Source organism: Equus asinus, chromosome 1 (genome assembly GCF_041296235.1).
Source record: "Equus asinus isolate D_3611 breed Donkey chromosome 1, EquAss-T2T_v2, whole genome shotgun sequence".
NCBI lineage: Eukaryota > Metazoa > Chordata > Mammalia > Perissodactyla > Equidae > Equus > Equus asinus.
The window spans coordinates 159,579,366-159,604,505 of record NC_091790.1 but is presented as its reverse complement, the minus strand read 5'-3'; the positions used below and the strand labels follow the sequence as shown (position 1 = coordinate 159,604,505).

The 25,140-nt window shown below is 41.1% G+C and overlaps 1 protein-coding gene across 1 annotated transcript in view; it reads left to right on the top strand.

Moving 5' to 3' along the window:
- The window catches only part of CPVL (carboxypeptidase vitellogenic like), a 137,057-nt gene that overhangs the window by 53,280 nt on the left and 58,637 nt on the right, over positions 1–25,140 (top strand). Inside the window, exons 8-11 of the mRNA XM_014841042.3 lie at positions 11,550–11,672; positions 12,511–12,642; positions 18,305–18,403; positions 20,213–20,386. Coding sequence (XP_014696528.1) covers positions 11,550–11,672; positions 12,511–12,642; positions 18,305–18,403; positions 20,213–20,386 — 528 coding nt within the window. The remainder of the gene's footprint in view (positions 1–11,549; positions 11,673–12,510; positions 12,643–18,304; positions 18,404–20,212; positions 20,387–25,140) is intronic.

Sequence of the window (25,140 nt, the reverse complement as noted above, 5' to 3'; positions counted from 1 at the left end):
CCTTGGACTATATTTCACTACAGGTTTAAAATCAAAGTGCTATGTTTAAAATTTGTAAGAGTTAATTCTATTTTTTTCCAGGGTGACTATGTTACAATTTAATAATATACAGGTTCACTTGCGTATGTTGGTTTCAATTTTAGGGTTTGCTTTTTTTCAGCCTTTAAAGTTTAAGATTATTTTAAAAATGTATAGCAGCCAATATTTTGAGAACACAGAAATTCTTAGGTGCTAGGAATACAGTTGTGAACAAAACAAAAATTCCCTCCCTGCATACATTCTAGAGGTGAAGATGATGATAAATAAAGAAATAAATATGGTGCTATATAGTCAGGCAGTGATAAGTGTCATGAAAAAGATTAAGCAGACTGAGGGTTGAAGAGCGATGGAGGTGATATTTTGGATAAGATTGTTGGAGAAAACCTCTCCAATAAGGAGACAATTGAGCAGAGCCCTGAGTGATGCAGGGGAGCAATGGCTGCAGTATCTAGGAGAAGAGCTTTCCCAGAAGAAAGAACAACAAATGCTAAGACTGAGGTGGGGACAGGCTTGGTGTGTTCAAGGAAAAGCACGGAGCCACTGTAGAAGGAGCTGAGATGGGAGTGGCAGGCAGATCATGTAGGGCCCTATTACCTGTGGCAGAGAGGTTGGACTTCAATACAGAATGAAAAGTACAGTTAGGGAAGTAGCTCTAAAGACAGATAGCACAAGGAGAGTGCAAATAGCTATTTCCTAATATGAGATCCTCGGGAAAGGCCAAACGGAGGAGGTGACAAGCTGGATTTTGAAGGATGAACAGGAGTGTATTTAGTTAAGACTTTTGCTTGCAAGTGACCGAAACCATATTCAAAGCAGCATAGGTAAAACAGGGGATCTATTATTGGTATCAGGCATGGCTGGATCTGGGAGCTCAAACATTGTCATCAGGATTTTGTCTCTCATTCTCTCTCCATTCACTTGGCTTTCAGTTCACTGGTTTCTTTCTCAGGTAAGTTCTTTTCACCAGTGCCCTTGTCCCTCCACCCCACTCCAAAGCTCTAGTATAGCCTACCAGCTCAACTTCTCTTTCCCAGTAATTCCACCCTTATTCCTGAATCTCACAGGATCCATTTGGATCTCATGCCCGTTCTAGAACTGATAACTGGGGGTAGAGGGATGGAGTATACAGATTGGCCAGAAGGGTACTGGAAGTCCACCCCAATGCCCTGGGAGTAGGGAGATCATAGTGGGGCCCTCACCTTTGGTACCACAAGGCCTGAAAGTTAGAGATGAGTAGACCATTCTCCAGAGGAAGATCCGAGTGATGATACCAGAGGGAGGGCTGGAAGGATGCTGAGCAAGCAGAAACCACCGATGTCACTCTACAGGAGTCAAAGCCAAAAACAGTCTCAGTTTTTCCAAGAAAATGGCAAGTTAATGGAACTAGGATCTTGCTTCTCTTGCGCCTACTTTCTTCTCTTCCTAAGCTGTTTGGAAAGGACATTCTGATTACTTAACATATTACACTGAAGTCTTATTTTAAGCCAATTATTCAGTCAGAATTACTTAAGATCTCTCGCAATAGTTTCCTGCTATTGCTTGCCTTTTAACCCATTTCAGAGGCAGGTTGGGGCCGGGAGGGAAGTGACCCTCCTGTCATCTTGGGAGCAACTCTGGAAAATGTCTAGTCTCCACGTCCAGCAGAAGAATGATCTGCTGAGCGTGTAATTCCTTGTCTTGCAAATAATGTGGCTATGTTCTTAACCATAATGCTGAACTTTCTGCAAAGCTGCCAAATTCCAGATGACAGTTTTAGCTTGTGTATTTCATATCTGCCTGGTGGTTTCATGCACGTAATTTCCGAATGTGTGTAGGAAAGGACAATTTTCTTCTTACATTCTTTGCTGCCAGGATGAGGGCTTTTAAGGAAACCCATGCCTTCCAAGTGATGCAGGAAGATGAGAACGAGGGGAGGCAGCACTTAGGCAGTGGCCGAGCAGCATTGTCTTCATAAACTACACAGGATACATAAATCTGGGGGCACATCTCTTTCTGGAAGGGAGGACACTAAATAATGACGCCTTGATGGGTTATTATTATTAGAATACTCTGTTTCTCCGGTCTGTTTTATTCCATCTGGTTTGTCTTCTGTTTGGAGGTCAGAAGGCAGAATGGAGAAGCAGAAGGAGTTCTGAATTAATGATCAGGAGACCTGAGATTCATGGCTGGCTTTGCTTGTCTCTGGATGGTTCCAAACAAGTTCTTTGACCTCTGCTTTTCATCTTACAGTCAAAGGAGTTGGTTTCTAAGTTAGATCACTTTCAGAGATATTTTGCTTTGCTAGACGTTCAGCTGTAGTTACCTAGAGGTACTCTGAAGCGTCTGTATACAATTGCAGTTTTCACATCATACCAACCCACCCTCCCTCTCTCCACCACCAAAAAAAAAAAAAAAGTTGAAATAGATTTTTCAAGAAAAGGAAATCTTTTATATTCTGAACTCTTAATTGTCTCACACTCTTAGGGAGGCCGAACAAATAGTGTCACTCAATTTGTAGAATTGTCCTTGGAAAAAAAATGTGTGAACTCTGAAAAGCTTTTCTGCTTTTCGGTGCAAATGTACTGGACCTAAATTTCCTTCACATTTGTGTGCTATGAATCAGGGTGGCCGGATGCTCAAAGGGTCTGGAGCAGCTGTTCAGCCCCCTGACTTTCGTGTAAGGGAGTCTGGAAATCATAACAGTACCAACTACATAGGGTTGTTTTGAGCATTTAATTAGATAATCCTCCTTAAATATTTAGTAGAGTGACTAGCTGTGATGAGTACCCAACATATGATGACTATTATTACCATTCATGTTGAAAAGCTGGATTAATATATTACGCATCCAAAGCATATGGCCTAATGCATGTAGACAGGGCTGAGATGTTTAAAAAGCTGGGCTCACTTGTTTTTGGGATGTGACGTTGTCTTCTCTCTTATTTTGAAATTTTTAAAAGAAGTGGTTTGCATCGTCTGAAAGATGATGGTAGAGCTTAGAAATTGATGTTAGAAGTTTTAGATAGTAGCAAAATGTGTTGGGACCTATCCCAGCCTCCTTGCTGTGGCCACGGGGACCACAGCGAGGCCACCGCCAGGCACAGCGTGGGCCTGCAGTCGGCGCCACAGAGAAGGAAGACCCGCTTTGCCCCCTTCCCTTCTTCTCTCCATGTCTGCCCAGAACGCCAACTGGAATTAATTTTCTCTAAAGAGAGACAAATGTGTCTGTAAATCACCCTCCTCGAGGCTTGAAAAAAATCTACTTCAAAAAGAGAAACAAGCTGCGTTTAATTCACATAATTAACTTTCTTTATAAGTGTTATCCTTTCTGAGCCAGTAACTATTAGTGAGATTGCTCTTATTCTTGAGGTACAGACACACTTCAGAATCCTCTGAAGTGTATGTGGGCTGAGCTGGAAGTTAAAGTCAAACAGCCCTCACTGGAAGGCAGGGAGGGGCTGGGAGGAGGGGACTGCCCATTGTTCTCTGAGCACGTGGCTTTGTGTCCACCCCCGGGAAAGATTGAGTGCTTACGGCTGGTTGTGGCAATGGATGGGAGCTCTCCCCAAATGGCGGGGCATGTGGTTAAAACCGGGCATCTCTTCTTGATCACCAGGAAGAGGCCTACTCTCCTGAGGAGCAGTTTTGCAACTACGGTTAATTTGAGGGGTAAATAAAGGCAAACGTTTGAAGCTACTTAAAAATTAGTGAGCTTCAGAGGATGCTTTATCTTCCTCTGCGTGAGCAAAGTCCTGCTGGGATCACGGAGTCTGACAACCTTTATTGAAGTCATCGTGGTCCACTGGGTTCGGGTAGCAGGCTCCCGGTAGGCAAGAGCTGTGTTTGTTTAATTTGTTTCATACGGTACGAAGCACAGCATTTAATGAATGTTATAGAGTGGCTTCATGCAAGGCTGTTGCTAGATAAAATTAGAATATTGATGCTATTCCTCTCCAGCTTCTTTTCATTTCCCTCTCATGGCCCTTCTCTCCCTGCACTGCATGCCTGGGGACCCTCCTTTCTACTCCCTTATTTTCCAGGGCCATCCAGTGACTTACCTCTCACCTTCAGCCTTCCTTTCCTTGGCTATGTTGTGCTCAGGTCCTATTTCTCCATGCTTCCTCCATCCCCATCATGATTGTTCTGTTTCTCTCCCCCATTCTGATTTCTTATCAGCTCACTGTCCATTAGAAAAGATCTGATAAATTAAATTTACTCTCAAAATACTTGTATTTGAATAGAGGACAGAGCCTAAGCCATAGAAAGGTACTTGTAAAGGGGAATTTCAAGCACTGACATACAGGTAGAGGGATGACATCTAACGTGGGGTGGAGAGCCGTTTTAACCGGAGGCCTATACTCATTTTCTGTAGGCCTCCATCATTATCCTATTGGCCAGGCTTGTGATCATTGAACTTGGTAGATAGAAGGGCACCTTCAAGAGTATCTAGTTTGCTTGTTTTATTTGTAGATCTTATCTGAGAATATTTATTGAGAGTGGATCAGAAGACAGGCATGATGCTGAGCACTGTTTCATGCATTGCCTGTTTAATCCTCATAGCCGCCTTGTGAAGCTGGCACTATCATCATCCCCATTTTACAGCTGAGGTGACTGAGGCTTAGAGAAGTTAAGGATGCCTTACCAAGGTCACCCAGCCAGGATTGGAACCTAAGCAGCCGGACTCCAGAGCCCAAAGACTGTAGTCAAGGAACTGGCTAAGGATTGTAATCCCACTTGTGCAGATGCTTCTGGAGCCTGGGAGCTCCCTCCTTGAAGCCGCACAGTCTCCGAGTCCTGTCTCTTCCCTCAGAACAGATCCACTGGCTGTAGAAGGGAGTCAAACATCCCTTCCGTATCTTCTGCAGAATCTCTAAGGGTTATCAACTTTATACAAACAGAAAAGAAGTTCCCTAGCTTCTTGGATGTTTCTGTCTTTCTGACCAAGGCTTAGTTTTAAGCATAAAGACTTGGCTTTGATCATGAAGTTTTATAGAGTCAATGGAAGTTTCAAGTGATATAAGGCTTGAAGTCGTTGGAATGCAATTACTTCTCAAAGCTTGGAACTTGCTGAATTTTATTAGATAACATTCGAGCTGCTTTAACTCTTGAGCGCTTGACAAATGTCTATTTTCAGTTGTGTCCATCTGACTTGCCAATATTTTCCTTTAGAATTGGAAATGGATTTGTGACTATTTAATGAGTGTAATATTAGAAAAATCAAGGTTTAAGCTGCAACCTGAAGAACTGAATGGGGACATGTGGAAATGTTTGCAAATTGGGCCTCAGGCTTTTGGATAGCCTTTCTAAGTCAAATCAACACATATTTACTGGTTCTTTAGTTGCATGAAAAAGAATGTGAGTAAATCAGAAGTCATTTTAAGCTTTGTCTGAGTGAACTACTGTGCTGGACCAAGGGGCATGGCGACACAAATAGTACCTAATGAGAGGAGACGTCTAGTGTGGGGACAGGAAATGCTAGGTTAAATCTATTAGGTAGCTTCAACCTTCTGAATTCTATCTACAGTGAGCAAAGGAAGGACTCAGTTTATTGACTGTGGCCCAGTATGTTCATAGTCTTTATTTAAAAGTCAAATTAACTGTAGTCTCTTTAAACAAAAGGGTTTATTCATCTGGTTGAGTCACCTGGCTTCAAGCTGGGTTTCTCCAAAATTGGCGCTGAGGTCAAAGAGTTGGGGGAGGAGGGTGCATCTTTTTCACCTGTGCTTGTCACTGATGGAGTTGTTTTTTTTTAAGAAGCATCTTCTCCATATGAAACAAGAATATATCATTTGGAGGCAGAACATACTTTTGCATAAATTTATGTGACTGGAAGTTGGCTACAGATCAAAATGTTTTTCCTCATATGTCTATTCTTGTAGATTCTGCTTTTGTTTAAAGCTCATATTCAAGAGAAAGAGATGTTTAGATAAAGTCATATTCTCGTTAGAAGCCATTTTTATTTTAATTGCAACAGTGTGGTCTTGAAATCAGATGACGCATGGTCTAGAAATGTCTAGGAGGTTGTAGAGATTACCACAACAATGAAGTTCAAGCTTTCCTCATTCATTCATTTTCTGAACTGGCCGTTTTAAGGCGACACCTCTTCTCTCCTCAGAGAGAATAATGGTGCCAAGTGAAGTAAGATTCTACCCAGAGGCTAGATGAAGTCAGGGTCGCCCTAGCTTAATCCTGTCCTCTTGGTGGCTGTATCCTGTGTTACTCCATTAAACTTAGGCTTTTCACTGATTTTTGTGGTTTTCAGTGTGTCTAAAAAACTCTCTTCAAGGCATATCCCCTTATTCCCTCTGATTGTCCCCATAAATGGGGGTGGCTCTACCATCGTCTGTGCTTGGGGACAGTTAGAGGACACAGCACTGTTTTGACTCTCTCCAGAAGGACAACCCACCACGGTTCCCTCTGGGGACATGGAGGAGTTCTCACAGCCCCAGAGTGAATTCTTCAAAGAGACATTAACTCCAGCTGGAGTGGCCAGGGGAGTGGGGGCGGAGCAGGGAACAGGGCACAGAATGACCCTGACCCTCCTCTACATACCGTTGCTGAGGTTGATGACTCCCCCTTTTCCACTTGTCAGGCAGAGGTTAGGAACCAGGGCCTGTGGATAGTGACATTTTGTGCCCAGGTTGGGGTGTATCTCATTTCAACGGCCGTTGCTCATTATCACTATCAGGTTATTATCACTATCTGATATTATCATTATCAGGTTCTGCACATTTTACCATAAAATGTAAACCTAGAAGCAAGGCAGAGAATGAATATAACTGCATCTTTCTTCCTTTTTTTTTCCCCTACTAAACTTGAGTAGGAAATGTACATGACTGAGAGTACCTTAAACAATAGTAACTGCTAACATATGGGAAATTTCTGTAAGAGGACACTGTTTCCATTATAGTATTATTCTCTGACACGATTTCTTTTCTTCTGGAAGAGCTGATTGAAGCTTAATTTTAGACATGAAATCTTTTTTCCTCCCTTAAAAGTAACCGTGTGACAGGGGTACAGTAAGTCTGCTGTGAATGTTGTTGAAACATGTAAGAAGGGAGAGATTCAGATGGAATACACAATTACAAGTTTAAGTCCAATTTCATTGTGCTTTTACACATCTGGATAATTAACCAAGCATTACATTCTCTCTAGGCTATTTTTACAAGTACAATATGCTCCTAACGTGATTTCCATCAGGCTGTTCCAAATATCATTTAAGAACCCAGAAAGGTTGCAGACCAAGATTCAAAACCACTATTCAGCTGGGATGTCGAGACCCGTTTCTCTCATCTGGGAAATAAAAGATTGAGAGCCGAATTCTGAGATCCTTATGATGTAAGAGGAGAGCTGGAGGTTTATTGCTTCGTTAAGCTCCAGCACATACAGGCATATACAAATGCACCCTAATATCTCTGGCCCTTCTTGTCAGAGCTGAGCCCAGAATATGGTCACCATGAGAAAAATGAGCCATACAAGAACAGTGCTAGAAATTGCAAGCTCAGACCTTCTTTAAATATTAGAAAGGAATAATAAGGGCTGACTAAGGTCCTGATGTGTTGATCGTTACCCTAGTTTGAATTTTTGTGTTGGGTTAAATATGTTTATCTGGCTGAGTTCCTCAGTTGAAGGTCACTGCTGAATTCTAAATAATATGTGTTCCCATAGTTCCTGACCACGCTTTTCCTCTTTCCTTTTATAATCGCTTTGATGCTGTTCCGAGCTTTTATGAGGCCAGGGTCTGATCTGATGGTAGAAGGTTGGTGTTAATTCACAGACTTTGGGAGCTTCACTGGCCAGCTGCTGCCCACATTGGTGAACACCAGCAAGAGATCAGAGAAACCACAGGGCTGATAGTTGTGGTGGTTGTTGCTTTCGTCGTTGTTACAGGCAGAACTCAGAACAAAAGAAGCAAGAGTTCATAAAATTATAGGATCACAAGGATAAGTCCTAAGGCGCCATGTAGTCCATTTCTGATCCATCAGGCAACCACACCTAAATTCTCCCCCCCGAGATATGGGGTTCTATTCTATTTAAAACACATCCAGAAAAGGGGAAACTGGGTAAAATAAAACACACTTGACTTATTGTCTGGTTATCTTTTAAAGTGCTTGTGCTGATCAGAGAATTGTTAGATTGAGAAATAGATGATGCAGGAAGAATAAACAAGCCTGATCTTGAGAAAAAAAAAAAAAAAGAAATATGTCTCAACAAAGAGAGCGAAAATAATTGAAATTTCATCATCATGTCTCAGTGTCTGTTTTCCATAAAATAATCCTATAATTGTCTACTGTGTGACAGCCTGAGTCATTCAACCAGTGGAATGATTAATGAAAACGGCAGTGAAGGATTTGTCACACTGACACAGGGCAAGGAAGTGTATGATAGTCATTAGAAAGCAAACGATGAGGTCAACAGCATCATTTTTAGGTTAGCAGATGTGGACTGGACAGTGAGGAATCTGTTTTGGATGTGGTTACAGAACTACCCATCTCACTGGCTTGTTTTCCCAAAGTGGTCAGCTTAGCAAATATGTAGTGGAGAAACCTAAGGTTGGGCCCCGGCTTGGGGGACCAGAGACCCATAGTCTGTTCCAGGACCATTGACTGAAATGTGATTTGATATGAGAAATGGGAGGTGTGGAGGCAGCCAAGCCTGGATAGAATTCTAGCTAGGCACATGTTTGAAATGCACAGACCCTTATTTTCATCATTTTTAAAATATAGGAAGATAGTGTTAACCTTAAATTGACCCAAATTAAAGTAGGTGAAATAGCCCATTGCTAGTAGATGCTCAGAAATTGAGTGGCTGTTCTTTCTAAATTTTCTGCCTGGATATATCCCAGATACGCGTGATGGTCACAAAGTGCATCCCTTCCGCATCAGAAAGAGTCAAGAGAGGTGTTTTATTGCCAGATCTTAGAACAAGACAATTTGAGTGATAACATCACTGAAAGATACACTTTTTAGCATTTGTACTAATTTCCAACAGAGAAAAAAATGTTTAGAAGTAACGTCAGATAAGTCACTCATTTATCAAATATGTTTTTATGTGCCTACTATGTGCTAGGCAGTGTACACATTGTGGGAATAATAATCCATGAAATGGTAAACTTTGCCTTACCACATTTGAGTCAAGTTTTCCATAATGTATTTTCAAAAGAAATTATGAACTTTACAAATAGAAGCTTTGTGGTTTATTCTTCGTGTCTCTCAAGTATCTACCATAATGCCTTTGACAGAAGAGTTGTCCAATAAACCATCATTGAATGAAGACTATACAACACGTCTTTACCAGTTAAATGATTACTTAAGGGGATTTGCTTTTTTGGGTCGTCTTACAGAAATTTTTTTTGATAAATATTCACTTATTGCCCCTAACAAAAGAATGTAGCGCAGTTATGCAACAAACCAGATTTCAGATGCATAAACACATATTTATAGTAACACAAAGAAGCTAAAATGTGCTCATGAGTGTGAACAGATAAATTGCTTTGATTCAATACTTTGCCTGAATAATTATTATTGTACAAGAAGGCTGTATCAGTGAGGAGATCTGTCTAAATTATGTAAATTACATCCTTTTATCATGACTTGGAAGGAGTTTAGGTTTTGGAGTAGGTTAGACCAGATTTAATTCCAACTCTACCACTTAACCTCTCTGAGCCTCCACGTCCTCGTATTGAAATGGGAATAATGATATCTCCAGCATATGATTGTGGTGTGGAATAAGTGAGAGCTCCTGGGGCGGGGGGTCCCAGTCTTTGAATTACAGACCCCTAGAGAGCCTTAGAAGTATTGTGAAGGGTCTGCAGTCTCATATGTACCCACACAATGCCTCTAGTCTGTTTTGAACATATATGCATTGCTGTTTTTCAAACACATCTAGGTTAATTCAAGATTCATTCATTTAGCAGCTGTTTATTGAGCACTAACAAATAAATAGCATCAGGCATATTCTGATAAACACAGCAGACAGATATCCCTGTGTTCGTGGATTTTCTGTTCTAGTGTGGGTGGGAGAATAACAATACACAAGATAAATAAGTAAAAGTTTGTTGGAGAGTGATTAAGATTCAGATGAAAAAGGAGAGAAGGGAAATATAAAACATCAAAAAAGGGGTATTAAAATTTTAGGTAGAGTGGCCAGGGAAGACCTCACTTAAGGAAGTGAGGGAGTTAACTATATGGATATGCAGGGGAAGAGCCTTTCCAGCTGGTGAGAACAGCTAATGCAAAGGCACTGGTGGAAGGAACAGTACGGATCACAATTGTGACTGTGGTCCGAGTGGGGCTGCAGAGGAATGAGTGAGAGGATAGTAGGGGGTAATGTCAGTGAAGTGACCAGATCATGTCAACCCTTACGCCTCAAAAAACGCACTTTGCTTTCCCTCTGAGGGAGATGGGAAGTCATTAGAGGGTTTGAGCAGAGGAGTGGCATGATCTGATTTATGTTTTAACAGACCACTGTCTTGAAAATAGACTGGATGAGGGTAAGGACAAAGCAGGGGGCTACTGTCATAATTCAGGCAAGAGATGATGGTGACCTGGTGCAAGGTGACCAAGTAGGGGTGTGAGAAGACACTAGATTATGGACAGATTGTGATAGAATAGGTAGAGTTGACCAGATTCACTGGTGGCCTTTTGTGGGGTGTGAGAGAAAGAGAGAAAGAATAACACCAAGGTTTTTGACCTAAGTAGTTAGAACAGAGTTAATGTTAATCGAAAGGGAGGCTGCAAGGAAGGCTTAGGGACTGGAGCTTCATGTTGAGCACATGAAGTTCATGTCAGACAATATTAGACAATATTAATGCAATAGACAACACTTACAATTATTACAGTAATTACAATTAGACAATATTAATACAAGTGGAGGTGTCAGGAAGGCAACTTTTTAATGGAAAAAGCACAAAACTATTTTTTAAATATTACTGAACCAATAGTAGCTTTTTTCAGTATAATCTAAAAGCAGAATTATTGTCATGTTTGTGTCCACAAAACATTTTGAAATTGAAAAAAGAATCTCGTAGTGGAAAAGGGCAGAAACAGAGATAAGTTCGACAACTTTAGACAATTATTTCCCTTTTCCTCTCCTTTTAATACATGTTTATTTCAAATTTTGTATCATTATACGTGATTTTGAAATCTTTATTTTGACCTTCAGGTTTTTTAAATAAAACTTTTAATGGAAATTTCTGGTAAGAAAAGCGCTATGGGGGGCAGAATTAGGTTCACTGGTCCATGTTATTTTACTCTGGAAGGAATTTAGAATGTTCACTTATTTATTACATGTTCACTTGTTTTTTCTGTGTACTTCACCTGTGACTTGTGTGTCACTTGGTGCTATTTGGGATGACAAAAGAAGTGAGAGACAGAGCTCTTTGCTATTGTGGAATTTACAGCATGAGGTTAAGAAATACATAGTATGTCTCATGTGGAAATGTTAATGTTTTACTGTTCTTTTAATTAATTTAAACACAATTTTACTAGCATCAATTTTTGGTGGTTCATCTTAACATCTACCCTTCTCAGTCTTATGCAGGGAAATATGTGCCAGCCATCGCACACTATATCCACATGCTCAACCCACTGGTGACGACGAAGATCAACCTGAAAGGAATCGCTATTGGAGATGCGTATTCTGATCCTGAATCTGTAGGTGGCCCCTTTTTCCGCTCCATTTTGTTCCTTAAGGAGATTAAATCCCCTTTAATCAAATGGAGGCTCCTCTTACCTTAGAGACCTAACTTGATAAACAGAAATACTCAGTTGACTTTCTAATGATTTAAATCTTTTAATTTTTTTTTTAAAGTTTTTATTTTTTCCTTTTTCTCCCCAAAGCCCCCTGGTACATAGTTGTATATTCTCCGTTGTGGGTCCTTCTAGTTGTGGCATGTGGGACGCTGCCTCAGCGTGGCTTGATGAGCAGTGCCATGTCAGCGCCCAGGATTCGAACCGACGAAACACTGGGCCGCCTGCAGTGGAGCACGCGAACTTAACCACTCGGCCACAGGGCCAGCCCCTAAATCTTTTAATTTTTACCAAATATTTTAAGGTGTCAACTTACTATGTTAGTCTAGGTTAGCTGTGACCACGAGCGTTGGGGGGGGTGTGTGTGCATATGTTGTGGTGTGTTGTGTGTATGTTTGTTGTATGTGTGTGTTTGTGTATTGTGTGTGGATGTTTATGTGTGGTGTGTGTGTGCAGTGTGTGTTGTGTGGTATGCGATGTGTATGGATTCTGTGTTTTGTGTATATGTGTGTTGTGTGTTTGTGTGTGCCTATTTGTACATGTTGTGTGTGTGTGTTGTGTGTATATTTGTATGTGTTTGTGTGGTATGTGGTGAGTGTGAGTGTGTGTGCATGTGTCTTGCTTGGCTAATTCTAGTGCGAGATTGACAAATTACAAAGGGTTATTTCACCAAGTAAATGGGCTCCGCTAACTTCTCTCTTTCTCTCCCTGTGGCATTTGTGTTTGTTTCTTTTCTCCTCAGATCATAGGGGGCTATGCAGCATTCCTGTACCAAATTGGCTTGTTGGATGAGAAGCAGAGAAAGTACTTCCAGAAGCAGAGCGATGAGTGCGTGAAATTCATCAAGCAGGAGAAGTGGTCTCAAGCCTTTGAAGTGAGTTCTGGGGCCTGCGCTGCCCTGGAGCAATGAGAACCATCTGAGGAGGGTCCTAGGAGCTCGATGGTGCTCAGGCTCTTTGTTGTTGTTCGAGAAGGTGTATCTGTTATGCTGTCCAAGACCAGGAGGCGAGACGAGTGGCTCATAATGAAGAAAAGACCTGTCCGGGTTTTTTTGAATTTACTTTGGCTATATTTTAAACCTGAGATCACCTCAGGGTGTTTATCTAACTGTAGTCTTTCATTAACTATTTTGATTTCTTTCAATGCTGTGTAGGCCCTAAAGGCACACCCTATCGTAAGGAAATCAGAAGAAAGGCACCCTAGAAAGTGGATGCATATGCTTCAACATATGCTCTAAACCCTTCCAAAGGGTAATATCCACACACAGGGTTTCAGCTGGAGAAGTGACCACAGTGTCTAACAAATGTCACATGCTCCTCTATGTCAGGAACAAAGACTATTAAATGTAGTAATTTAAAACTTCTACAAAGAGCCATTGGTCTTTGTAAATATCATCACATTGCTCCCCTAAAACTGAATTTGAGAATTGAGTAATACGGTTGTATTCTTCATCTTTGGTTTTTTTTTTTGGTTATTTAAAATTTAAAATGTAAGACTATACTAAATATTAGGATACAGGAGGCTGGGTGGTTTTCTGGTTTTGCTGTTTGTTTTGCCAGTGCAGACAAAGATCACGTGTAAACAATCTTCCTTAGGGGGTTTTTGCCACCATTACCATAGAGCTACCATGTTTGACACATTACCAAATGAGGCAAGGATTGAATTTTGAGGCCTTTAATCTTTTTGTTATTGGAAGCACATCCTATAACAATTACCTAATGGCGTTATTGTTATTAAGGCTGAGGACTAACATTAAAAATCTTCTAGGCACTGCAGGTCAGCATGTTCAGATCAAAGCAGGAGACATACAAACTAGGGAGAAGGAGGGTGACATAAAGTTATGCTCCCTTTTACAAGTAGCGTGCCAGGGCACTACCTGAAGCCCCTCAAGACAGAGACTGCCCTTGTGATGAATTCTGAGAGCAGCAAGCTGTGCAACTGGAGCGAGCTCAGGAAGTCCCCAGCCATTCTGCAAGATGCTAACAGTCTCCCCTTCCCTGTGTCAGGACATCTGACATGGCTGCAAAGTGTGGATTCAGAATTTCTTGTGCGATTATAAATGCAAAGGAAGAGGGATCTTATCAGGGACATGTAAGACCATTCTTCAACTTGCAATGACAGTATTTTCAAGACTGGTTTTTGGGCTCTCCTGTGGTAGGCAGAAAAGGTGAAAACTAAACGTTTAGAATTTAGAATTAATACCAAATTTTACATTGCATGAGAGAAATCTGCAAATGAGACATTTGATGTCTTTTTGAAGAAGCATACAGAATTAAGCAGTGTCAAGAGCAAGAAGATTTGGTAGGCCCAAAAGGAAAAAAAAAAAACAGAAGGATGTCTGTGGAGCATGATGCAGCCACATAAGCACCCATAGGATTAGTGAAACTTGAAAAATTCAGCTATTTTCTGTATTCAGAGATACAAGGAGATGGCCCATGAGGTTAAATGGTGTCTCTCCCAAACCATCACAAAACGAAAGAAGAAACAAACACCAAAAAAAAAACACCAAAAAACCCTTGATGGTATGGAGTGTCTCTGTGACCATTGGTCCAATATCTTGAGTAACGAATGAAAACATAAAGACCTTTACTTTTTCAAGGGAAATAGATAAAATGATACCTAAGAAAGTAAGTAAGTAGTGGTAAAATGTGTTTGAACGGATGCAGTAGAAGACTCCATGAAATCTTGAAACCCAAGAGAATCCAAATGTCAAAATCTCAAGCTTAAATAATAAAGCCTGTTTGATGTTCTGATCCCCTAAAATGACTTAGTTAATCAAAGAGGAGTAACTCAGAGCTAGTGGGAACTTTATCAATCATCTTCTCTCCTTACACACGTGCACGCATGCACATTTCACTGATGAGGATGCTGAGCCTGGAGGGTTGTCATCAATTGCCAAAAGCCACATAATAGATTGTGGCAGGCCTAGGGCTGGAAATGTTCCCCCTGATTTGCACCCAGTGGTAATTTTCAGGCATTCTATAAAAATCCTGGGACATCGTAGAGATTCTGCAAGATGCACAATGGCCAGTCTCTGGTCCTGTGTTGTCTCCTATCCTTGACAATGTTCTGGATCATAGAGTTCTCTTTGTGAAATAAGTTTTGACCAGAAACTAGATTTCACAGGTCTTGACTGCCCACCTTATTTGTTTGACAGCAAATCATTTTTGACTCTTCCTGAAATCAAATCCATTCTCTTTCCATTGGTGTTGAAGATAATTTCTAAAGGTGAATTCCAGAATTGCTGTATACATCCGGGACCATTGCTAGCCTACAGTGTCCCCTCTGGATGGACAAATTAGAAAAAGACATCTCTTCTGGGCTGACATAGTCCTGTGGGTTCAGGATTGGGAAGCAGATGCCGCCATTTGTGAAGATAAAAAGTGGCCATTTCTCCAAACTTATCCAGGTTGGCAAGCAGAACTGGGGCTGGTTCTCTGCCCCTTCTCCCCTCTCAACCAGGCATGCGCATGTAGCGCACAATCTGCAAGCCAGCTGCAGTGGCCCTGAGCAACCACAGCATTGCTAAGGCATAATTCTTACCCACCCTACCCTCATGTTCCACCGTGATGATCCTTTTAATACTTGGTCCCTAACCCCATGGCAAGAGTAACTTGGATAAGTTAAGTTGCTTCATGTTTGAAACAGAAAACTAATTTAATAAGATAATGAAACCTTATATTAAACCGAAAAGCGTGGCCAGAAAGAATTGAAGACCGGGAGACACTGCAGTCTGACTGTTGGGGCGCCAGGACGTGCCCCAACCTGAGCATGTAGGCTGCAGAGTCATCGCCTGAGTTTGAATCTCACCTCTGACATTGTTAGTGAGGTGTCCTTGACAAGTGGCTTAACCTCTATGTGCCTCAGTTTCCTCATATGTAAAATTAGGATACTAATATCTTACCTTGTAAGGAACCTAAATTCATACTTGATAGTTTTGAAAATGTGCTGAGTTCATTTCACAAGAGCCCCTTACAACTCAGTGTCCTCATCCGAACTCCCCAATGTTCTCAATCTCTTCCATGGCTATTCCTTTTATCTTCTTGCTCTACCCAAAATCTGCTTCTCCTCTGATGTTGCTGCTTCCCTTGCAGCCCTCTCAATTTGGGGTGTTTTCCCTCTTACCTACTTTGTAGCACTTGGTTTATAGGTAGAGTGAGTGTCCTCCTTGCTCCTCATTGCTGTTCCAGATCATGTTCCCTGCCTCCTAAAGCATTGAGCTTTGAATCTCATGTCCTCACATGGTACCACCCACCCCTGCTTGTTGTAGTTGTCTACCAACCCCTTGCTTACTCCTCATTCTCTGAATATTTTAGCTCCTGTCTCACTGTCACTCTCTCCGGCATCACTCTTTTTTTTTTAATTTTTGTTTTTATAGCAGTAACATTGGATTATAACATTATATAACTTTCAGATGTACATCATAATGTATTTCGAATTCTGTGTAGATTACATCATGTTCGCCACCCAAAGACTAATCACAATCCATCACCACACGTCTGCCTAATTCCTCCTCTCTCCCTCCTCCGTCCCCCCTTTCCCTCTGTTCCTATGTGTTTGTTTGTTGTCGTTTTTATCTTCTACTTATGAGTGAGATCGTATGATATTTTACTTTCTCCTTCTGACTTATTTCACTCAGCATAATTCCCTTAAGTTTCATCCATGTTGTCACAAATGGCTGGATTTCATCCTTTCTTATGGCTGAGTAGTATTCCATTGTGTATGTACACCACATCTTTATCCATTCGTCCCTTGATGGGCACCTAGGGTACTTCCAAGTCTTGGCTACTGTGAATAAGGCTGCAGTGAACATAGGGGTGCATGTATCATTATGCATTTGTGTTTTCAAGTTCTTTGGATAAATATCCAGCAGTGGAATAGCTGGATCATATTGTAGATCTATTCTTAATTTTCTGAGGAAACTCCATACTGTTTTCCATAGTGGCTGCACCAGTTTGCACTGCCACCAGCAGTGTATGAGAGTTCCCTTCTCTCCACAGCCTCTCCAACACCTCTTGTTTCCTGTCTTGTTAATTATAGTCATTCTGACCAGAGTGAATTGATACCTCACTGTAGTTTTGATTTGCATTTCCCTGATAGTTAATGATGTTGAACATGTTTTCATGTACCTGTTGGCCATCTGTATATCTTCTTTGGCGAAATCTCTGTTCAGATCTTTTACCCATTTTTTAACTGGGTTGTTCGTTTTTTTGTTGTTGAGACGTATGAGTTCTTTGTATATTTTGGATATTAACCCCTTATCCAATATATGGTTTGCAAGTATCTTCTCCCAATTGTTAGGTTGTCTTTTCATTTTGTTGATTGTTTCCTCTGCTGTGCAGAATCTGGCATTGCTCTTGTCATTATTTCTGGTGATTGCAGTATCCACAGTGAAGATCCTTTTAATATTTGGTCCCTCAGTGCCTTAGTCTCCTCCCTTTCAGTGATTTTGTTCTCCTTTTTACCTTAGTGGCTCATTCTCATTATAGCAACAACAACAAAAAGCCAACAATCGCTTCACAATCTCAGATTCAAACATCTTCCTCCAACTGCCACCTCCCAGTTCACTTCTGCAAATATACCAACTCAAACAACAATCCTGCATCCCCATTGCCTTTCAGTCCATTGGTCCTACAATGTCTTTATGATCCCTAACCCCCTCAAGTCTTAATTTCTCTAATTACCCACCTTAAATCCAAGGCCAGTCCTTTGCATACATTCCCAACCTTTGTCCCGTTCGTACTTCCTCCATCTCCTTTGGCCAAACTACAGTCCTGGCTAAATGCCCTTCTCTACCACTCCGTGCCTGCCTCCATACCGCTGACAACGACTAGAGAAAAGCACACAGCTGTGCTGACGGCTCTTACCCTCAGCTGATGAAAGTTAGAAGTCCGAGGATAACTTCCACCAGCTCCCAGCACCTGCATGTATGTCGTATCCTCTGTCCTCTCTCCTCATACTGTGGGTGAGTGATCAAGGATCCATGTTATGGCAGCCTTTCCCTCCGAGGCTCACTCCTGTAGTCAGGGCCTCTGAGCTCGCTGTTCCCTCTGCCTGGAATGTTTTCTCCTTAGAGGTCCACATGGCTCGCTTCCTCCCTTCTCACAGGTCTTTACTCAAATGCTACCTTCTAAGTGAGACCTCTGTCTCCTCCTCTGTGCAGTGTCCCATACACTCACGCACACACACATGCCCACACGCACCCATGACACATCCTACTCCCCTTCTCCTCTTTAGTTTTTCCCTTAGCACTTATCACCTCTAACATACTGCCCATGTTACCTGTTAATGCTTGTTTACTGTCCCTCTTGAGAAGATAAGCTCCCCAAGGGAGGACTTCTGGTCCGTCTTGTTCACTGCTGTTTCCCCAATGCCTAGGACAATGTCTAGCCCAGAGGAGATGTGCAATAAATGGTTGTTGAATGAAACAATGCAGGAGTGAAAAAGTTATTGAATAGATGAAATGACAGATGCCTGTGTATTTTTACCCACCCTGATGTTTTCTTTCCTTCTTTCTCCCTTCTCTCCCCACCTAGGTACTGGATAAACTACTAGATGGTGACGTAACAACTGAGCCTTCTTACTTCAGGAATGTTACAGGATGTTCTAATTACTATAACTTTTTACAGTGCACGGTACTAAGAACATTTCAAAAACCATAATAGCATTTGCTTAAAACTTTTGGCAGAACCAAACTTCCTCCAATTTGGGAAATATTATAGCTGACTCTATACTAGACAAATATGTCCAAACTGTGTTGCATTCTTTGGTCTACTGATCTGTAGGATTTTTTCCCCGCCAATGTTATATACATGATAATCTGACTGTCGAGAATGTGTGATATTCTGGATAACTCGAAACAATCTCTGATTAACACAGTTTCCCCCAAATAGAGCTTGTATACAGAAGTGGGGCCAGGCTTGCAGTTCTGGGTGTCAGGTCCCAGAGCTCCTAGCCTGCAGTGAGTTTCTTGAAAATGCCCACGTTATTTGTTCTGTTCTTAAGACAGCTTGAGTAATCAAAAGCACCAAAGCCTTTATGAAAATATTTGCTTTGTTTTACTTTTAACTTAAGATGTCTTGTACATTTAATATGGCCCTCACTTCAAGCCCTCTGGAATATTTCTCAAAGTGTTCAAGTAGTTCCTTCCATAAAAGTAGGCCAAGGGTGACGTCTTTTGTGTAAATTAATCAAATAAGACAAAAGGAACCCAAGGAGGCATTTGGATTTGTATAATCTTTGTCTAGTGTATATGAGAATGCATTCTGTTTTTAAAATTGCCTTATTTATGAACTAATTTGTAAATAAAATATAAAGCTAATTTCAGTGGAATTTGCCAGCCCTGTGGTTTTGGATTTAGATACTACCAAGATAAAACATATGGTAGGCAAGAGAGAAACAAAATGTGTGATTACATTTTTTTCTTTACAAAGTAATGTATTCGCAGTTAGCAAAAATTGTTGATGATGCACAAAATTGTTGACTGCAAACTCTGGCAGTTTTTTTTACTCTTTTGTGACTTTTTTAAAACTGAATTTACTCCTTTTTTTCTTTTAGTATAATGAATATTGCAAACACTTTTATGCAATTTTTTAAAATAAGGCTCAAGGACACCTTGTTTTTGTTTTTGTTTTGTTTTTGGTGAGGAAGATTGGCCCTGAACTAACATCTTTGCCAATCTTCCTTATTTTGCTTGAGGAATATTGTCATTGAGCTAACATATGTGGCAGTATTCCTCTACTTTGTATGTGGGACACCACCACAGCATAGCTTGATGAGCAGCACATAGGTCCACACCCAGGATCTGAAATAGTGAACCCTGGGCCGCCAAAGTGGAGTGTGCAACTCAACCACTATGCCGCCAGGCCAGCCCCAAAGGACACCTTTTTTTTGGTCTTATGTCCTTCATAAAGTATCATCTGTTTTAACACTTAATGTGTTTTCCCCCTTAGATTATGGTCACCTGATTATTTCATGAGTGTAGTTTTAATAAACAACAGAACATGGAAAAGAATCCTCAGCTTTTAAACCACCACGCCACCTGCCCCGGCCCTTTTGTGGTCCATGTGGGCTTCTTTCCATAGAGCCTCTGACAAGGAGCAAATTGATTTTGATAATCTCACCACTTCCATTTTCCCTATTTTTGTCTCAAATGAGCTTGTTAATTGGAGTCACAGATTGCAAAATACTAATTTTCAAATAGGAAAATTCAGCATTTACAAATGGGATATTGGCTCCAAGAGGGTCAGATCATCCAGATTTGTTGTTGGTAAAGTTTAAATTTCCTCAAAACCCTCAAGTTAAAATTTTCAGAGTGGAGACAATAGTCACATCACATCTTGTTCAGTGTGGTATGTTAGGAGAATTTTGACGTTTTCCACAGTGTGCTATCCCGCCACCCAGCCATGTGCCTCTGATATCTTTCTGTCGCTCTCTTCTGCCAGGAACCTGAGGACCAGAGTTACTACGGGAAGTTTTTGTCCCTCCCAGAAGTGAGACAAGCCATCCATGTGGGAAACCGGACTTTTCATGATGGATCCATAGTTGAAAAGTACTTGCGAGAAGACACTGTAAAGTCAGTTAAGCCGTGGTTAACTGAAATCATGAATAATTACAAGGTGAGAGAGTTACTTCAATTACTGTCTATTTCAGGAACTTTTCAGATTACCCAGAGCAGACGGGACTTTCTTTTATTTGTAATTTGACTCCTGCCATTTTTACTTTTGTAGTATTTTACAAATCTAAGTAACAACCCCTTCATTGATTTCTTTGAATTAAAAGTTTTCTTTTTTTCCTTCTAATTAAGTCATTTTTCCCCCTGATAGTTCCTTAAAATAAAATTCTCTTTGGCACATGCCATCTCTCATCATTTCTTGAGAAAAGAAGTATAGCAGAGCCGAGACGATGACTGGCCTTGTGTAAGCCAATTTTCCCTTATTGTTTGCTTTATAATATTAATCCCAGTGAAGTCAGGGATAAATGAAATCAACTGGTTATTCCAAAAATGGATTTTGCCTATTAATTGTATTCATTCATGTTACTCACCCAGTTTTTTCAGTATCTGCTTTAAACCAAACACTGCTAGGCTGACAGGTTGAAAGGATGGGTGAGAAAGGGTCTCTGTTTAGAGGTGTGTAAAGTCAAGCACCATGTTGTCTGATGGAGATGCCCTGCCCGCTTTGCTGCTGGAGGTATCAAGGGAAAGTGAAATCGTGGAAAGGAAGCCCTGGAGTGACAGTTCAGGCAAAGGAGACATGGACCCTAGAACTCTCACCGTGAGGGCAGGACACCAAGAGCAAGTGACAGAGGGAAAAGTCAGCCTGTGCGTGCCTTTCCCACTACTCTTCTTCTCGCCTCTTTCTCTGATCCTCCAGGGCTCTTATCATCTGTCCTAGGCTTGGTCAGTGGGACAACTGCAGGATAAGTGTGCTAATGAGAGAGGAGACCGCCACCTGAGGTCATCCACTTCCTCTCTCTATCCTGGCAGAGGCCAGAGTCATGTTTGGGCAAAAACAGGGCAGCCTGTGGCCAACACACCTTTGTATGAATTTTAAAGAGGCGACCTCTCCTCAAGATGCTTTATTTCCATTTGTCAAAAAATTGTCCTAATATACCACTTTTATTTGAATCAGAGTTTTTACTGCCATTTTCTACCATGAGGAATGTACATTTCTACAACATCTGTGTTAGAAAGAGTGTCCCTTGGCATGGTTCAGAGTACAACCTTCAGTACTGGCTAGGGAGTCCCTGGCCAAATGCATCCTTACTAGATTGTGTTTCAGAATATACCAGACCTAGAAGGCCCATTTTCTGGTCCTGCCTCTAGTATAGAGTTTGATCCCTAGACATACAACCTTTATTGAAAAGAATCTAAGGTCAATGGCATGCAGAGTCTACAAACCCATTATAAACCTGCAGAACCTGATGAAGTACTTTCCAGGAAAGAAAGAGTCTTAACTAGATGAGGTCACAATTTCAGTGCTCCTTGTCTTTGTCTGTCGGAGAAATGTAGTTCTTAACGTCTGCCTGCTTAGAACCTTCTCTGAGCACCTTGATAAAGCACTGCTGGTTTCTCTGAGCTCTCAGATCGTGTTGTCTCTACTGTTGTGCTCACACTAGCACACTGTACTGCCATCATGGGCTGTCAGTTCTAGCACCAGCCTGGGGCACATGTCAATAACGAATGAATGAAAGAGTGAATGAATGAAAAATGAGTTCTGTAAATTAGTGCGGTATCAAAAAATGTCTAATAAACTTGTCCATAGTCCATTAGATATTTATTATCCACAAATTTGTTAAACCAAGTAGAGCTTATTAGCACATGTGTTTTCAAGACATAAACAATGTGCTATGATATAATGTTAAGGAATGCCAAGTGGGTTTTTTGGTGGAGAGGAGAGGAGGAAGTTCCCACGTACATTTTTTGTGTGCTTTTGGGAGATAAATTTTCTCACTGTATAAATTTAATTAGAATATGATTCTTTTCTCAACCAAGTGAGGATAGGGTGGGACATACAGCTCACCTGATGATATAAACTCTCCTGATATTGGCTAATCGCCATAGAGCATCCACTTAATTGATAAAGAAGAATATGTTGATGAAAGATGATCGTGCATTTTGATATTTCAACATGATGGGATACTTGATGTTTCCCGTGTGTCCTAAACCTACCAATATGAATTCCAATCAATAAATAATAAGAATATTTTCTAAACTTTTAAACTCTGCATCAGTTGTCAGAAAAAAGAGAATAGATTAGTGGTGCAGATAAACCAAGTTTCCATAAAGAAAGAGAACTAAGTGTACAGTCAGTCTGAGTGCAGAGCAAAAAGTGGCTGCTACGAAAACAGACTTCAGATTCATCGCTACAGCTGGCATAGCCCACAGGGCCACGATTATCTTTGGCTTGTCTGTTAATGGTGGTGAACCTCAATGTATATGCAGTGGAATCAGAATAATCTAGTTGGCTTAAAACATTAGTGCTCTCAAAGTTATATTTATGTAAGACTCAGTGCTAACTTGTCATAGAAAATAGTTCACGTTTCTATCCATAGGAACATGGAAGTCTTTTTCTTAGATTCATTTTAGCCAATGTGGAGCATCTCTGATGGGCTGAGGAAGACCTTTGTCAGTTTCTGGGAACTAATAGAACTCCTGTGGTGCATCAGTTTCCATGTGGACTGCATGAAAACATAACCCTTTTCTTGTAGTGACCTGTAGGGTATGTGTACTCAAAGGCACTCTCTTTTCAGTAATTTCAGATATTTGGGTGGTAAATTGAAACATTGTATTAGCAGTTTCCAAAATAAGTAGAATAAGAAGTAATCCCCTGGGCTATTGGAATTTTACATGAGTAAATCAGATCACAATATTATCAAGATTTTTAGGAGTCAGCTTGGATCATAGAGCATGGTGGTTATGAGCATGGATTCTCAGGTTAGACATTTTGAGTTTGAATTCTGGTTCCATCATTGCCTGGCTGTGTTCCTTTGGGGGAGGATACTTAACTGCTGTGTGCTTCAGCTTCCTCATCTGTGAAATGGGAATAATAACAGTACTTATAGGCGAGTTCTTGTGAGGTTTAAATAGAGTATGTATGTAAAACACTTAGAACAGTGGCCGGGATCTAGAAAGCGCTTGAAAATATAAGCTATTACCAGTGACATCCATGAAAGTTTAGGAGAAGTCTTTAAGCACCTTCTGTATACAAATGTTATACAAGAAACCCTGGAAAACACAAAAATGAAAAATACTTGACCGACTGCTAGTTTCCAGTCAGCATATAAGGAGCTGAGAAGCTACCACTCCATCCTAACAGCAAGTAAAAAGCTGAACAAACTGAAAACTCAACTGCTCTTCTTAGATCTTTGAGAGAAGTGAGGTCCCAGAGTAAACCACTTCCCCACAAATTGGAGAGACAGACAGGTGGATACAGAGAATCCCAACTTATCTGAGCAGAAACCCATGAGCAGAAACCTCCGCAGGAACCAGTGCCAGGGGAGGAAAACCTGAGCTCTAATTAACGAATTACTGGAGGTGCAGTGTGGACAAGTCTGAGTTAGAAACACCGAGGCAACCCAGTTTAATCTCTAGGAGTTCTACAAGATCCTCACGATGAATACTGGAGAAAAATCCCCTCTGCTTCGGGCACAGAGAGGTAAAAAGTAGCCATTTTGAAACACACCAGAGCATTCCGTTTTTCTTAGCAAGACCTGCCCTCAGGAAACTATTTCACCAGAGCCTATCCCGCTGGGGTTTTATCTGAGCCTAACCCACCCATGGGAAGGGGAGTACTCAACTTCAACTCTAGCCTTCCACGTGGGGGAAGGAAAACACCCAATTCCAGTCCCCTCTAGCCACGCTGTCCCACCTAAAAGGAGGAGGGGGAACAACTGGAAGGCACTAGTGAAGTTCACAGTCCAGGGGCACAGGCTCCTAAAAGACTGAGACCTAATTGCGGGACTACAGTATGCTTCTGCTCCCCTGACCCCTTACTACCATCTGACTAAGGGATTATTTACCACAGTTCCCTTTATCGAATGCATCATGTCCATCTTTCAATGCAAAATTGCCAGGCTTACTAAAAACCACAGAACACAGTTTAAAAAGACTGAACAAGGCGCCAGCCCAGTGGCGCAGCAGTTAAGTTCACATGTTCCACTTCGGTGGCCCGGGGTTCGGCGGTTCAGATCCCAGGTGCGGACCTATGCACTGCTTGTCAAGCCATGCTGTGGCAGGCATCCCACATATAAAGTGGAGGAAGATGGGCACGAATGTCAGCTCAAGGCCAGTTTTCCTCAGCAAAAAGAGGAGGATTAGCGGCAGGTGTTACCTCAGGGCTAATCTTCTATAAAAGAAAAGAAAATGAGGTTGCAGGGGGAAGACTGAACAAGCATTAGAACCAGAGTCAGATATGACAGGAATGTTGGAATTATCAGACCAGAAATTTTTTAAAACTATGTTTAATATGCAAAGGGCTTTAATGGAAAAAGTAAACAACATGCAATAACAGATTTATAATGCAAGCAGAGAGATGGGAATTCTAAGAAAGAAAAAGAAATGCTAGAAATCAAAAACACAGTATCAGAAATGAAGAATGCCTTTGATGGGCTCATTCGCAGACGGGACACGGCTGAGGAAAGAACACTGAGCTTGAGGATATGACAATAGAAACTTTCAAAACTGAGAATCAAAGAGAACAAAGACTGAACAAAAACAGAATAGAACATCCAAAAACTGTGGGACAGAAGATGTATCATATACATAATTGCAATATCAGAAAGAAAAGACGGAGAGAAAAGAGCAGAAAGAAAATTCAAAGCTATAATGGCTGAGAATTTTCCCAAGTTAATATCAGACACCAAACCACAG